Source organism: Taudactylus pleione, unplaced genomic scaffold (assembly GCF_031769625.1).
Source record: "Taudactylus pleione unplaced genomic scaffold, aTauple2 ptg000289l, whole genome shotgun sequence".
In the NCBI taxonomy this organism is placed as follows: Eukaryota; Metazoa; Chordata; class Amphibia; order Anura; family Myobatrachidae; genus Taudactylus; species Taudactylus pleione.
In genome coordinates, this window is record NW_028284691.1 from 866,604 (window position 1) to 879,264 (window position 12,661).

The 12,661-nt window shown below is 45.0% G+C and overlaps 1 protein-coding gene across 1 annotated transcript in view; it reads left to right on the forward strand.

Moving 5' to 3' along the window:
- Positions 1 to 12,661, forward strand: part of STAB1 (stabilin 1) — a 490,754-nt gene that overhangs the window by 198,701 nt on the left and 279,392 nt on the right. The window contains exons 43-46 of the mRNA XM_088482458.1: positions 3,889 to 3,963; positions 5,870 to 5,989; positions 11,706 to 11,753; positions 11,842 to 11,925. Of these exons, the coding sequence (XP_088338584.1) occupies positions 3,889 to 3,963; positions 5,870 to 5,989; positions 11,706 to 11,753; positions 11,842 to 11,925 (327 nt within the window). The remainder of the gene's footprint in view (positions 1 to 3,888; positions 3,964 to 5,869; positions 5,990 to 11,705; positions 11,754 to 11,841; positions 11,926 to 12,661) is intronic.

Below are 12,661 nucleotides of genomic sequence, written 5' to 3' on the forward strand. Positions count from 1 at the left end.
CATTTATGTAAAATACATAATACATTATTAGATTATAAATTATTTTTAAGGTGCTACAAGGGTTCAGTAGCGCCATGCATAGTGAAGGAACATAGCAACTTTACACAGTATAGGGATCTTCGGACAGAGTAATTACATACAAGAACAGAACTGTACAGATATACATAATTAAAATCTGCAGATTCCATAATTACAGAGAGACGCAGAGGGAGACTTGGCCCTGCTCACAAGAGCTTACATTCTAGAGGAATGGTAATTGGTTAGTGAAGTAACAGGGCAGCAAGGAAATGGACTGATATTGCAAAGAATACTGGGCTTGATTCAGACCCGCTCGCAAGCGGGTTGACGTTGGCCCAGTGCGCATGCGCATGAGGGAGCCGGCTCCGTCGTGCGCATGCGCGAGACCCGGATAGTCTTGCTACAAAGTCTCCGGGTCTTGCTACAAAGGGGGCGTGCTGTCGATGGTGAGTGACAGCACGCCCCCTTTGGTGGGCGTGCCGGGGGCGTGGCTGCCCAGACAGAGGCGTTCCCATGGGAACGCCTACCGTCTAGGGCCGGCCCCACTGACATCACAAGTGATGTCAGTCGGAGTGCTCTCGGTTCTGATAGAGCCGAAAGCACTCCAGGGCTTGAGACAATGAGACCCTACCACAAGGGTCTCGTCGCAAGCCCGATGGTCAAGACCATCGCGACCATCTTTTTGGCCGCTCGCTATAGCTGTGGGTGGTCACCCACAGCTATGCGAGCGACCAGGAGGCCGCTCTAAAAAAAGAGAAGGACGGCCCTGATTCAGAGCGAGCGCTCTGTCAGATCGTCCGGCTCTGAATCAGGGCCACTGGTCACTAAGTAAGGCTTCATTTTCTTTTTAATTGTAACATTCAGATGTACTGGTTAATTATTTACCTGCCTCACACTGTTCCTTATGGTGGTTTAATGAGTGTTCCCACAGTCGTAGTTCATGTGTAACGTAAGTGTATAGTATTTTCCTGTCCCGCTACGCAGAAGGAGCTGCTGGTAAGGGTTGAGGCATTGTTTTCTATTGCACACTTGCCTATTCGCACTGGCTATTGGTAGTGTAAGCTGGGTACACACTGTGCAATTATCACTCAGATCATCTGAGAAATGTATGATCTGACAGTGGATTGTACAATGTGTTTGTAAATACAATCTCTATGTATCTTTGATAAATTGGTCCCATCGCAAGATCACATCTTCTAGGATGTTCATAAGATGCAATAAATCTGGTCATGATATAGTAAACATTCTGCAGTGTATACATGCTGACAACTGATGTCTGTGCAACTTGTACTAGGACCTGATCTTTCCATCCAATCATTAGGACAGATAAATAGTATGAATGTAATAAACAATTGTATAGTGTATACACGTGAATATCGGTTTTCCTCACAAGGGCAACGTGTGAGTTCATCGCATCTTAGGTGAATATTGTAAAGCTTGTACCCAGCTTAAGGGTAGTGTCAGATGTTTCTTCGTCTATTTTTCCCTAGCAATTAAATGGTACATTTTAAAATAATGCAAAGTAATGTTATAAAAAAAAAAATAATGGCACAAGTTTCCATTTGTGTATCTGCTCCAAATGCTGATTGCAGTGTTTTAGGTTAAAGTTTATTTTTTGTATAAACAGTATTTGAGCACATAGCATTATCAGTATATCTCCAATCATATTCCAGCCAGTCACCTAACTTCCTCTAATATAGTTTTCCTAATAGCGGTTATAGCCCATTGCTTCTCATTGCTTTGTGCCTGCCTTGCATGCTGCATTTATTACACCTAATATTAGATACAGTAGTTGTCATCAAAATTTATCTCACTCTTCTTTGGGTGTTCTCTGTAGCCAATCTATCTAATCCATGGGTGTAACTACCATAGGTGCAAGGGGTGAAGCTGCTATGAGGCCCAGAGCTGAGGGGGGCCTATTTTCCTTGTCAAAGTTACATGTGTAATATATAATATAATCTGGGGTCTTGAGTAACCAAATCTAGGTTGACACCTCCCCCTCTCTGATAATCCCTCCTAGGAATGGGCGTAACTACCATAGATGCAAGGGTACAGCTGCTGCTATGGGGCCCAGAGCTGAGGGGGTGGTACATAGGGGCTCTTACAAACTTCTGCTATGGGGTCTTCAAATACCTAGTTATGCCTCTGATCTAATCATCATAATGCTTATATCTGCACTTCTTGCCAGTCGTACGGTACTACTAAACCTGTTATGTATGGAGTCTTTATATAGAAAAAAACAAAGGATCAGAACTATGGGAAAACAATGCAAATATCCTTTTATAACATAATGGGCGGAATTCAATTCTTTTCAGCCCCTATCGCGCCTGACGGAGCTATTCAATTCTTGCTCCTGTCGGGCACAATCAGCTGCCAGCGCTACATTTCAGCTCGCAGCCCCTGGGGGATGAGAGCTGAAATGTGCGAAAAGTGACATGTTTGGGCGCTCAAACATCACTTTTCGCGATCGCGCCCAGCACTTTGGTCGGGTTTAGCTGCTTTACGCGGCTAAACCTGACCTCTATGGGCGCGATCAGCACGAAAATCTTGAACAATTGCATAGCGGCCTGCGATCTCCTGTCACTTTAGACGGGAGATGTGCAGGTTCGATTTCCAGAGAACCGACAACAACTGAATTTAGGGGTTCTGAGTCAAACAGAGTCAGAGTTCGGAATAATTTTGGGGTATCGAGTTGAACTGAGTTCCACTTCAGATCTACCCGCAGTTTGGAAGTCTAATTTTAAAACTGAACTCGGGTTTTGGATTGCATGTAAACAGGACAAAATTACATAATTTTATCTGTATTTTTTAATTTATACATTTTTTTTGTTAAAAATACAGATTCAAAATCAAAACAAAAACACGTGATGGTGATATTGCAAAACCAAAACGCGAAGATGAATCCGGATCCAAAACACGAGTTGGCACCCATCAACTGGCCCAATTCTTGTTGAGAGTAGACTTGGCCCATGCATCTATCTTGTTATTTGTCCACTTGCAAAAACACGGGTCTGTGTTCTTTAGAAAAGATTATTTAAATTAGATTTAATGGGTGTAGAAAGTGCATTTTTGCTTTCCCTGGTTTACAGGTTACTGCAGGTCTTTTGTCTTGTTTTTCAAACATCCCCAAAGACCCTTGATCATGTAAAAAGTGGTATATCTATAATTGGACTTCTATACCTTATAACATATAGGTGGATGTAATCTTTGCCAGGTAATTTATGTATGTTCTTGTTCAGACATGTCTGACTTTCCTTGTATATTTGACAACTAATATCTAACGCAGGGCCGGCTCTAGGGGTGTTCGACCAGTGAGGTCGCAGCATCCCGATTTCAGTGGGACAATACTGTCCCGCTGTTCCACCCGTGGGCCGAAGTGGCCCGCAGGTGGTCCAATCGGGAGGTTGGGGACCTCCACCGCAGCAGCTGTGCGGTGGTGCCGGACCCCGTAGTGTGAATGGATGCAGCGCGCATGCGCGTGGCACCCATTCACTGACGGGAGAGGGCTGGGGGAAGCCCAGCCAGTGACGGAGGGCTGGGCTTTACACCCAGCCTGACGGCATGTAGGGGGCGTGGCCTATGGCAATTAGGCCACACCTCCAATTTCAGTCGCACGCGGCTTTGTTAAGGGCCGAGACAGGGCGCTCCGACCCCTGGAGCCGGCCCTGATCTAATGGTGTGCAAGGTTTATTACCACACAACATATTTCCTACAGTAGCTTGTTCCCTTCTTTGTAAACACTCAAAAAGAATATATCAGGAGAGACCAGCTTTTTCTGTAGCTATCTTACGGTCAAATATTGATTCCGAATGACTGGTTATTATTTCTTTTTGTGTTTTTTATATTAATAATAACACCTAATTTTTGCAGGTTGCTTGCAATTGTCTTCCAGGGTATGAAGGAGATGGTATACAGACCTGCAAACAAATCAACATCTGCCTAAAGGTTTTGTATTAGCATATACTAATTAAGAGATTACAATGCAATATATATATATATATATATATATATATATATATATACACACACACACCAGGATGTTTCCTGTGGTGTCGGGCACCAAGACTTTAGTAGCAAATCCTTTAAGTCCTGTAAATTGTGATGATGGGACTCCATGGCTTGGACTTGTTTTTCCAGCACTACCTACAGATGCTTAATCGGATTGAGATCTGGGAAATTTGGAGGCCAAGTCAACACCTTTCAGTGTGATAGGGCGCATTCAGAGCCGGCCCTAGGCATAGGCAGAATAAGCAAATGCCTAGAGCGGCATCTGAGCAAGGGGGCACCACTGAGGCTGGACAATTATGTATTTATTAATTTCAAGATCATCGCCATTTATAAAGCGCTTGCAGCGGTGATTGATCCGATCCACGATGCAGGGAGCTCAGGTTCCTATTCTCTCTCCCCCCTGCAGCTTCTGATTAGATCATTCTGAGAGAAGCTGTAGACGGGAGACAGAGAGACTATGACCCTGAGCTCCCTGCATAGCTCTGCACTCTGTCTCCTCCTTGCTGTACGTGTACATCAGTGAGTCAGAGGCTAGTGTCATGTGACACTCCCTGTGAATGCCAGCTCTCCCAGTTAGCCTGCGCGCTGAAACTTCGAAGAGCACCGAGTGGCCCGAAGAAGGAGATAATGAAAAGAGAAGAGCTGGAGCTGGGACTCAGGAGACAGAGAAGTAAAGTAAAGCAAGGGATAGTCTATTAGAACTTGTTGCATGGACGTTTTTTTTTTAAGCTGTCAGCTTCCTGAATAATTGTTTTACTTGCTCTCTTGGTTTTACAGCTACAAAGTGTCTGTTTTGCATAAATCCCATTCTGACTAAAGGGGTTTTGCAGTGTCCAGGGTCAGAATGTCCCTGCTTATAGCATAGCATTCTCTGTGATTTATCTCTGCATATGTCACACAGACGCGCACACACAGACACCCTTCACTTCTAAACACTCCCCCTCAGCACCCAGACGCACAACTGCAGCTATTGGGACAGGATGGAAAGTGGTGAGGCAGTTCATCACCCTCAAAGCCCCATGGGAACAGTGCCACTGCAGCTCCTACTAGGTTCAGCCAGCTTCTCAGTCATGTAGATATGTGGAGGTAGGTAGCTGCAGCCGCGTTACTGGTACAGCTGCCTGAGCTCCGTCTACAGAAAAAAAAAAAATATCGGTCACCTGCAGCGATGGATCGGCCGGCAGGGGGGAGGGTTCTAGGTTATTTTTGGTGTCCGTATATAAACACTAAGCTTAGTGGTGGGATTATCTGGTAGGGGGCACCAGCCAAAATCTTGCCTAGGGCACCAAATTGTCTAGGGCCGGCTCTGGGCGCATTATCCTGCTGAAATAGGCCACTGCCAATACAGTTGCCATGAAGGGGTGTACTTAATCTGCAACAATGTTTAGGTAGGTGGCAGGGCCATGTGGACGGCACCACCGATCACCCACGCTCCCTGCAGCTAACTAACAGGGTGCCTAGAACAGCACCCTGCAGCCAGAATGTCTACATCAGCGCTGCCTGGAGCATCCACTGCTCTTACAGTACACTTTGGGTGGGTAAACGTACTTGGCGTTTCGCCTCGTGTGTCATAATGCACACCAAGGCGTGTGTATATCAAATCATGACTGCACATCCAAGAGTGGTATATCTATATATAGCCTATTAGCTTACAAATTCCTCTGGTTTTATTTGGTCATGTTCAGAGAAGTGATTTACAGTACACTCTTGAACATGGATTCTGTATATTATAATAAATATAGGAACAATACTTTGTTCTATAATTATTCCACTGTTCCCTACACATTACCATCCCATGCCTGTTCTTTCACATTTTGTTCTGAACCACTTAATGTCTTTGCAGGAAGATCATGGTTGCAGTATATATGCATATTGCATACCTAGCGGCCCGGCACAGCGTATCTGCAGATGCAAGTATGATTTTACCGGTAACGGAATTACCTGCTCAGGAAGCATCATTCAGGTTCTCCTCCTATTTTCTTATGTTTAACCTTTTCGAGAGCTTTTTCTTTTAATAATGTTTGTTTTGTAATAAATCCTGCCTGCAGGTAGCATAATGGTGGGGATCAATACCAGCCAAATTTACAGTCCTTGCACATTAATAACTGGTCATTGGTAGATGGAGAATTTTAGAAAGTTGGTTACTGCAGAATGATTCATTATAAATTGCATTTTGTAACTCGATTTATCTGAGCCGCAGAAGTTTTCATACTCTCCTGTAGAAAAATTACCTTTTTATTTTTCTGTATATTCTTTTCTTTAGATAAGTTAATATTCATGAAATGGTCAGTAAATTGCACTAAAGGCTTCATACAGAAGTGGGCGGTATTGCACAGCTCCAGGGAAACGGCTATACAGTACCGTCCAACTAAAATGCTAATGCAGCAGGAGGTGTCTGTAGGACATGGACGCCTCCTGCATGCATCTGCGATCCCAGTGCAGCCTCTGTAAATACTGCTTGGGATCACAATCGCAACGGTTGCTGTTTTGGCAAGACTATGTAAACAAAAGCTCCTGGCCAACTCCTGGCCACTTGCAAGACCAAGAAATCTGCATCCTACAACGCAGACCCTGGCCTCAGCACTCCCAGGAAACGGGGATGACACCCCCCCCTTTTCCAGGAACGCAGCCCAGTGTCGCCCCCTCCCCACATCTCGAAGAGCTGCAGCATGATTGACATCTTGGGGGCACATAGAGGATAATCTGCTCAGGAAAAAGGTTAGCAGACACACATTATAATCTGGTTAGGAGGAAGCTTTGCAGACACACAGTATAATCTGGTTAGGTGGAAGGTTTGCAGGTACACAGGATAGCCTGGTCAGGAGGAAGGCTTGCAGACACACAGGATAGCCTGGTCAGGAAGAAGGTTTGCAGACACACAGGATAGCCTGGTCAGGAGGAAGGTTTGCAGACACACAGGATAGTCTGGCCAGGAGGAAGGCTTGTAGACACACAGAATAGTCTGGTCAGGAGGAAGGTTTGCAGACACACAGGATAGCCTGATCAGGAGGAAGGTTTGCAGACACACAGTATAATCTGGACAGGAGGAAGGTTTGCAGACACACAGGATAGCCTGGTCAGGAGGAAGGCTTGCAGACACAGAATAGCCTGGTCAGGAGGAAGGTTTGCAGACACACAGGATAGCCTGGTCAGGAGGAAGGTTTGCAGAAACACAGGATAGCCTGGTCAGGAGGAAGGCTTGCAGACACACAGGATAGCCTGATCAGGAGGAAGGCTTGCAGACACAGAATAGTCTGGTCAGGAGGAAGGTTTGCAGACACACAGGATAGCCTGATCAGGAGGAAGGTTTGCAGAGACACAGTATAATCTGGACAGGAGGAAGGTTTGCAGAAACACAGGATAGCCTGGTCAGGAGGAAGGCTTGCAGACACACAGGATAGCCTGGTCAGGAGGAAGGCTTGCAGACACACAGGATAGCCTGATCAGGAGGAAGGCTTGCAGACACACAGAATAGTCTGGTCAGGAGGAAGGTTTGCAGACACAGAATAGCCTGGTTAGGAGCAAGGTTTGCAGACACACAGTATAATCTGGTAAGGAACAAGGTTTGCAGACACAGAGAGTAGCCTGGTCAGTAACAAGAAGCGGTTTGATATTTCTATTTCATTTTCCATATATAATAATCGGCATTGCAGCTTGCTAATCATCATTTTTTAATATGCATTTTATGCGTTTTGTAAATTTAAGTTTTTAAACCACGCATCAAAGCACCCACAGAGCATGATGTTTTGAAATACTGCTCTTTAGTAAATCTAGGCTTGTCTACCCCTTATATGAAGGAAATGTGCAATATATATAAACCAGGCCTATTTGCCCAGGTATAGTGACACATCTTGTCGCGCCCCAAACTAGATGATTGCCTGGGCTAATTACAGAGCAATAACAGAGCAATAACAGATTGTGCATATTACAAAACAGAAATTGGAATAAAGGAGTATTTGCTCAATTATTTTCAAATTTGATATGTTTAAGGCTGCAAAGCACTACCTACATACTTGTTACCTCTTCTCATTAATCTGAACATGTATTTACATTACAAGTGCCCAGGAACATCGGAACATTTTTATGTTGGGGGGGGTAACATAAAATCTTTCCGATGCCCCTGTGCCCCCCCCCTTCCTCTCTCCCGCTCTCTTACTTGCCTGCAGCAGCGGTCGCTGACAGTCAGAGGCTGTGCTTTACAGCAAAAGGCTGCACATTCCCTGCACCACATGGCGAAGGAGGTGCAGCGTGCAGTATTTTAACTTAAAGACTGCACATTACGCCTTCTCCTCCGTGCGGTGCAGGGGCTATGCAGCCTATTCCTATAAAGCACAGTCTTTCAAATGTTTGGGGGTGGGGGGGGCAGTTGCCAGCATCCCCCTTGCCCCCCCCCCTCCTCCCGTTCTGACGCCCATGCAAGTGCCAAACATGTAGCCTGCTAAATGCAAAGTAACAAAGATTGAAAAATATTGAAGTAAGAATTTTAAAGCGGCTACAGAATATACAGTACGTGACGTTTGTACTGTACTAATAGTAGTGTTAAATCATGGCAATAGCTGCACTGTAAACAGGGATGGCATAATTATCTAGTACAGCGAAGTAGGACGTCTTTACGCAGTGCCCGATGAATGACCTCATGTAACTGGAGATTATCCAAGGCCTATAATGAATAACCGATTTCCTCTATAGGAGCATAACGCTGCTTCTACATCCAAAATGACGTAGCACCAGGGCCTGATACGGCTGTTTTGAGAGCCCTGAAAATAGCAGCTGAATTCAGTGCCTTCAGTGCCCAATACTAGAGGACATATTTGCCCTAAAGTGGTTGAGTAAGTACTACGTCATTTGGCATGAAATTGCGCTGTGCAGATTTCTGTCCTTCTGCCAAATACATCTGCCTCCAAGGGTCTGCGTCTTGATGGATGGAATGATACAGGGGGCATTCATGTAAAGGCAAAGTAAGCCCTGTTTGGTGCTCCAAAAATAATCCGATTGAGCGGCGTCATGCTTCCCGACACACAGTTTTGTACGGAATGTGCTTTTTATGCACACCACAATTGTGATGAAGTACAATGCACAATTATCCTGAACACTGAGGGCAGTATTCAATTAGTTTCGCACCCGTGATACTTTTTCGCATACCAGACTTTTTGCCTATATCGCGTGTTTTGCATACAAAAAAGTATCAAGCGCCCCCCCGCTATTCCCCATATTCAATTAGAAAGGACGCGAAAAACTGAAACAGGCAAAAAGTGCTGTCAAAAATTGGGAACTCAGCCTGACACCCCCAAAAGATGCACTAACATTGGGAATCACTATATTAGCCCTAATGAAGGTATTTGGGGTACTTAAGTTGTGACAATTGGTTCCAATTAGCACCTTAACACAAATGGTGAAAAATAGCATTAAGCAGTATTTTTTGTGGAAATAACTATTCCGAGCAAATTTGGGGTACATGAAAATGGGTGCTAGTATATTTTTAAGTTGCTAAAGTGAAGTTTTAAATCACGTAATAAATCCACCTTCCGCAAGCACCTGCAATGATAAAAACACCTGCCCCATACTTGGGGACACCCCAGAAGTCTATTTCGCTAGTTTTTATGTTTGTCCCCCCACATTGCACTTTTTCACCCCCAAACTGAAAGTACTTTTTTGGGGTGTTATTAAGGGCTCTATTTACTACAATCCGCATATTGAATGCAGATTGTAGTGTGATATTACCGAGTGAATTCGCATTGCGAATTCAGGCAATATCACAGGGATTTACTATAAATCCCTTGCAGGGACAGAGCTTGCGATAAAGCTCTGTCCCTGCGGATCCCATCCGCACTCTAGTCGCGGTATTTTCGGAAAAAAAAACGCGACTAAGAGCCCGCGCATGCGCCGACCCACCGTCGCTACTACCCCCCCACCGACGCTAAGCCCCGCCCCTGGCGCTAAGCCCCGCCCCCGCGATCGCGGACCCCGCGACCCCCCCTCCCCCCCCCCCCCCGCGACCCCCCCCTCCCTTCATTACACTTACCTGCACCTCCTGGCCTCCGGTGATCTTCTCCGGGCTTCCCGATCAGGTGATCTCCCATACTGCACTGGGACCCGATCACCTGATGACCGGGCCCCAGTGCACTGTGGGAGACCAGCTGACCGGAGAAGAGCCATCACCGGAGGCCCGATCACCGGTCCCTGGATTCAGGTAAGTGAAAAAAAAGTTTAATTTTTTTTTTCTTTTTTTTACAGTAATCAGCTTGCGGTCTACTTAGACCACATAGCTGATTACTGGTACCGGCTCCCGCCTCTGCTCTCCCCGTTAGAGCAGAGTGGGAGCCCGGTAACCGGGGGAGACCCTGGATAACGCCACCTCCAGGTGGCGTTATTATCACAGGGCTTCCCCCGGTATTTTTTTACAATTTATTTTTAGTAACTTGCACACAGATCACATTTCCCATTACAATTATGGGAAATGCGATCTGCTTTACTAAAAATAAGTGATACTGGGGGTTGGAGTAGAACTTTACTAATTCTACTCCAATTGCCCTGTAATAACTACAGGTGAAACACCCTTTTTCACTTTATTTTAGTAAAAATAATGTTAATAAATAGAGCCCTAAGTCTTTTAAAAAAAATGTTGACACAGTTTATCTTTGGTGGACTGGGGTGCAGGGGGGTTTCCCGAACTTTGCATCCCAAAACCGCAATTCTGCACTTTTTTCCGCCTGCTATTCATAGGCGAAACTTTTCCGCCGATTACATTGCATTGACTTTTCGCATACGCAAAAAGTCTTTGGGATTGAACACGGGGATAAGTTTTCGCCTGGCAAAATGTCATCCGCGATACTTTTCAGCGGATTTGGGCTTTTCACCTCTAATTGAATACGGCCCAGAATCCGGCTTTGCATGCAGCAGCAGTATGTGAAGCAAATCATTGTGGAGGAGGGGTCTAAGTCGCACCATGCATTTTGCACCATGTAGTGCAGAGAGGATGGGTGAACGAAGACACAACGTTCCCCTTTAGAAAGCAGTACCCTTTGCTGGTGGTCAGGGGTAGGCGCAAATACCAGATGATGATGATAATGGTCACTGGCACTAGTGAGCTGCTTGTGATGTCTGTTATCCGACTGCTACCCTAACACTGATTGGTGCTATCTTCATCTTTCAGACACACAGTGGAATATGCACTTCAGAATTGTGTTTAAGTAATTTTATTTTATATTTTTGGTGTGCACAAGACTATTAGAGAGGTTTTAGTAGTTTAAATGATGTTTAATAACAAATGTGTTTGTTACACATAAAATAAATGGTTTACAACATGGTCACAAGTGAGACGTACAGTACATGTGTGTGACATGTCCAGTACCTAGCGTAAGGCAATCACAGATGCCACTGATCTGACAGAAATACTCCTGATCGAAGCTTTTCACGTTTTTGTTTTTAAAGTGTCGTTTACCCCTAAATTTCTACCAACTGTGCATCAGCCTCATCGGATTCTCCAACACGACTTATATGTCAATATACATGAGTATATGGTATGCTTTAGTTGCTGTGTCTATATTTTTGGAGGACAGAGTATGTGTAGATCACTTTATCTGCCTTCAGGGAATCCAGTGTGAGTGAATAATGTACCACAAAGTACTCAAGTGTCTATACATTTAATTTCATTTGGGAAATATTATGTACTTTTACAGACAATACGATTCAATCCAGAATTGGTTCCTTTCCATCTAAAAATGCAGGTCAGTAATATTTTTTTTGCCAAAACAATATGAAGAATATAGAAACATTCTGTAATTTCACTCTTGTTATATTGTGTGTGTTTTTTAGGAGAATGGCATTACGGATTTATCAGGAAAAGGACCATTTACCGTATTCATCCCTCAGAAAGAGGCTATCCAAAACAGCAGCATGGTAACTATCCTCTATTAACAACGGTGTCTTTAATTGTTAGTAAATTCAAAGTAACAGCTTGGTATACAATACATGTGATAATGTTCAAGTTATAGGGATGGTAGTAGACACCAATAGGTTCTAAGTTCTTTGGAAATGGAAATGCTAAATGACTTCTAATATCCTTGATACATACATTATGGTGTATTTCTCCTTCATCCACTAGGGGACACTGGAGTTCAAGACAGTGGGGTATAGACGGTGGTAGGGCAGAGCCTGGCACTTTAAATAATCTAGAAGTGTGACTGGCTCCTCCCCCTCTATGTCCCATCAGCCCCAGTTTTTAGAATGTGCCCGAGAGAGCCGGTCGCACATCAGGCTGTCTCCAGCCTTTCTCATATATATTTTTAGTTATTATTACAAGCACTGAGGACAGGCAGGCTGCTTACTGTGGCAGTCTGCCTGCTACGTGGGAGCCGCCGGGAAGGGCACCACACGGCTACTGCAGCCTGTGTCCGGTGACCCTAAGGAGGGGGCACACATAATGGAGTCATCCGACCCTGCGAGGACCCGCCACTGCTGACACCGGCATGTGTCCGGGTTCCACGCCGCCCCCTCAGCCCAGCATCCCGGCCGCAGCAGTCCGTAAGTATGACCACTGCTCCTGATTAGCAGGAGCAGTGGACGTTAGCTGGGCTCAGTGACATGCCGCTAGCGGTCACTGTTGAGCCTGCCATTTCAGCGGTGCCATTTGTAA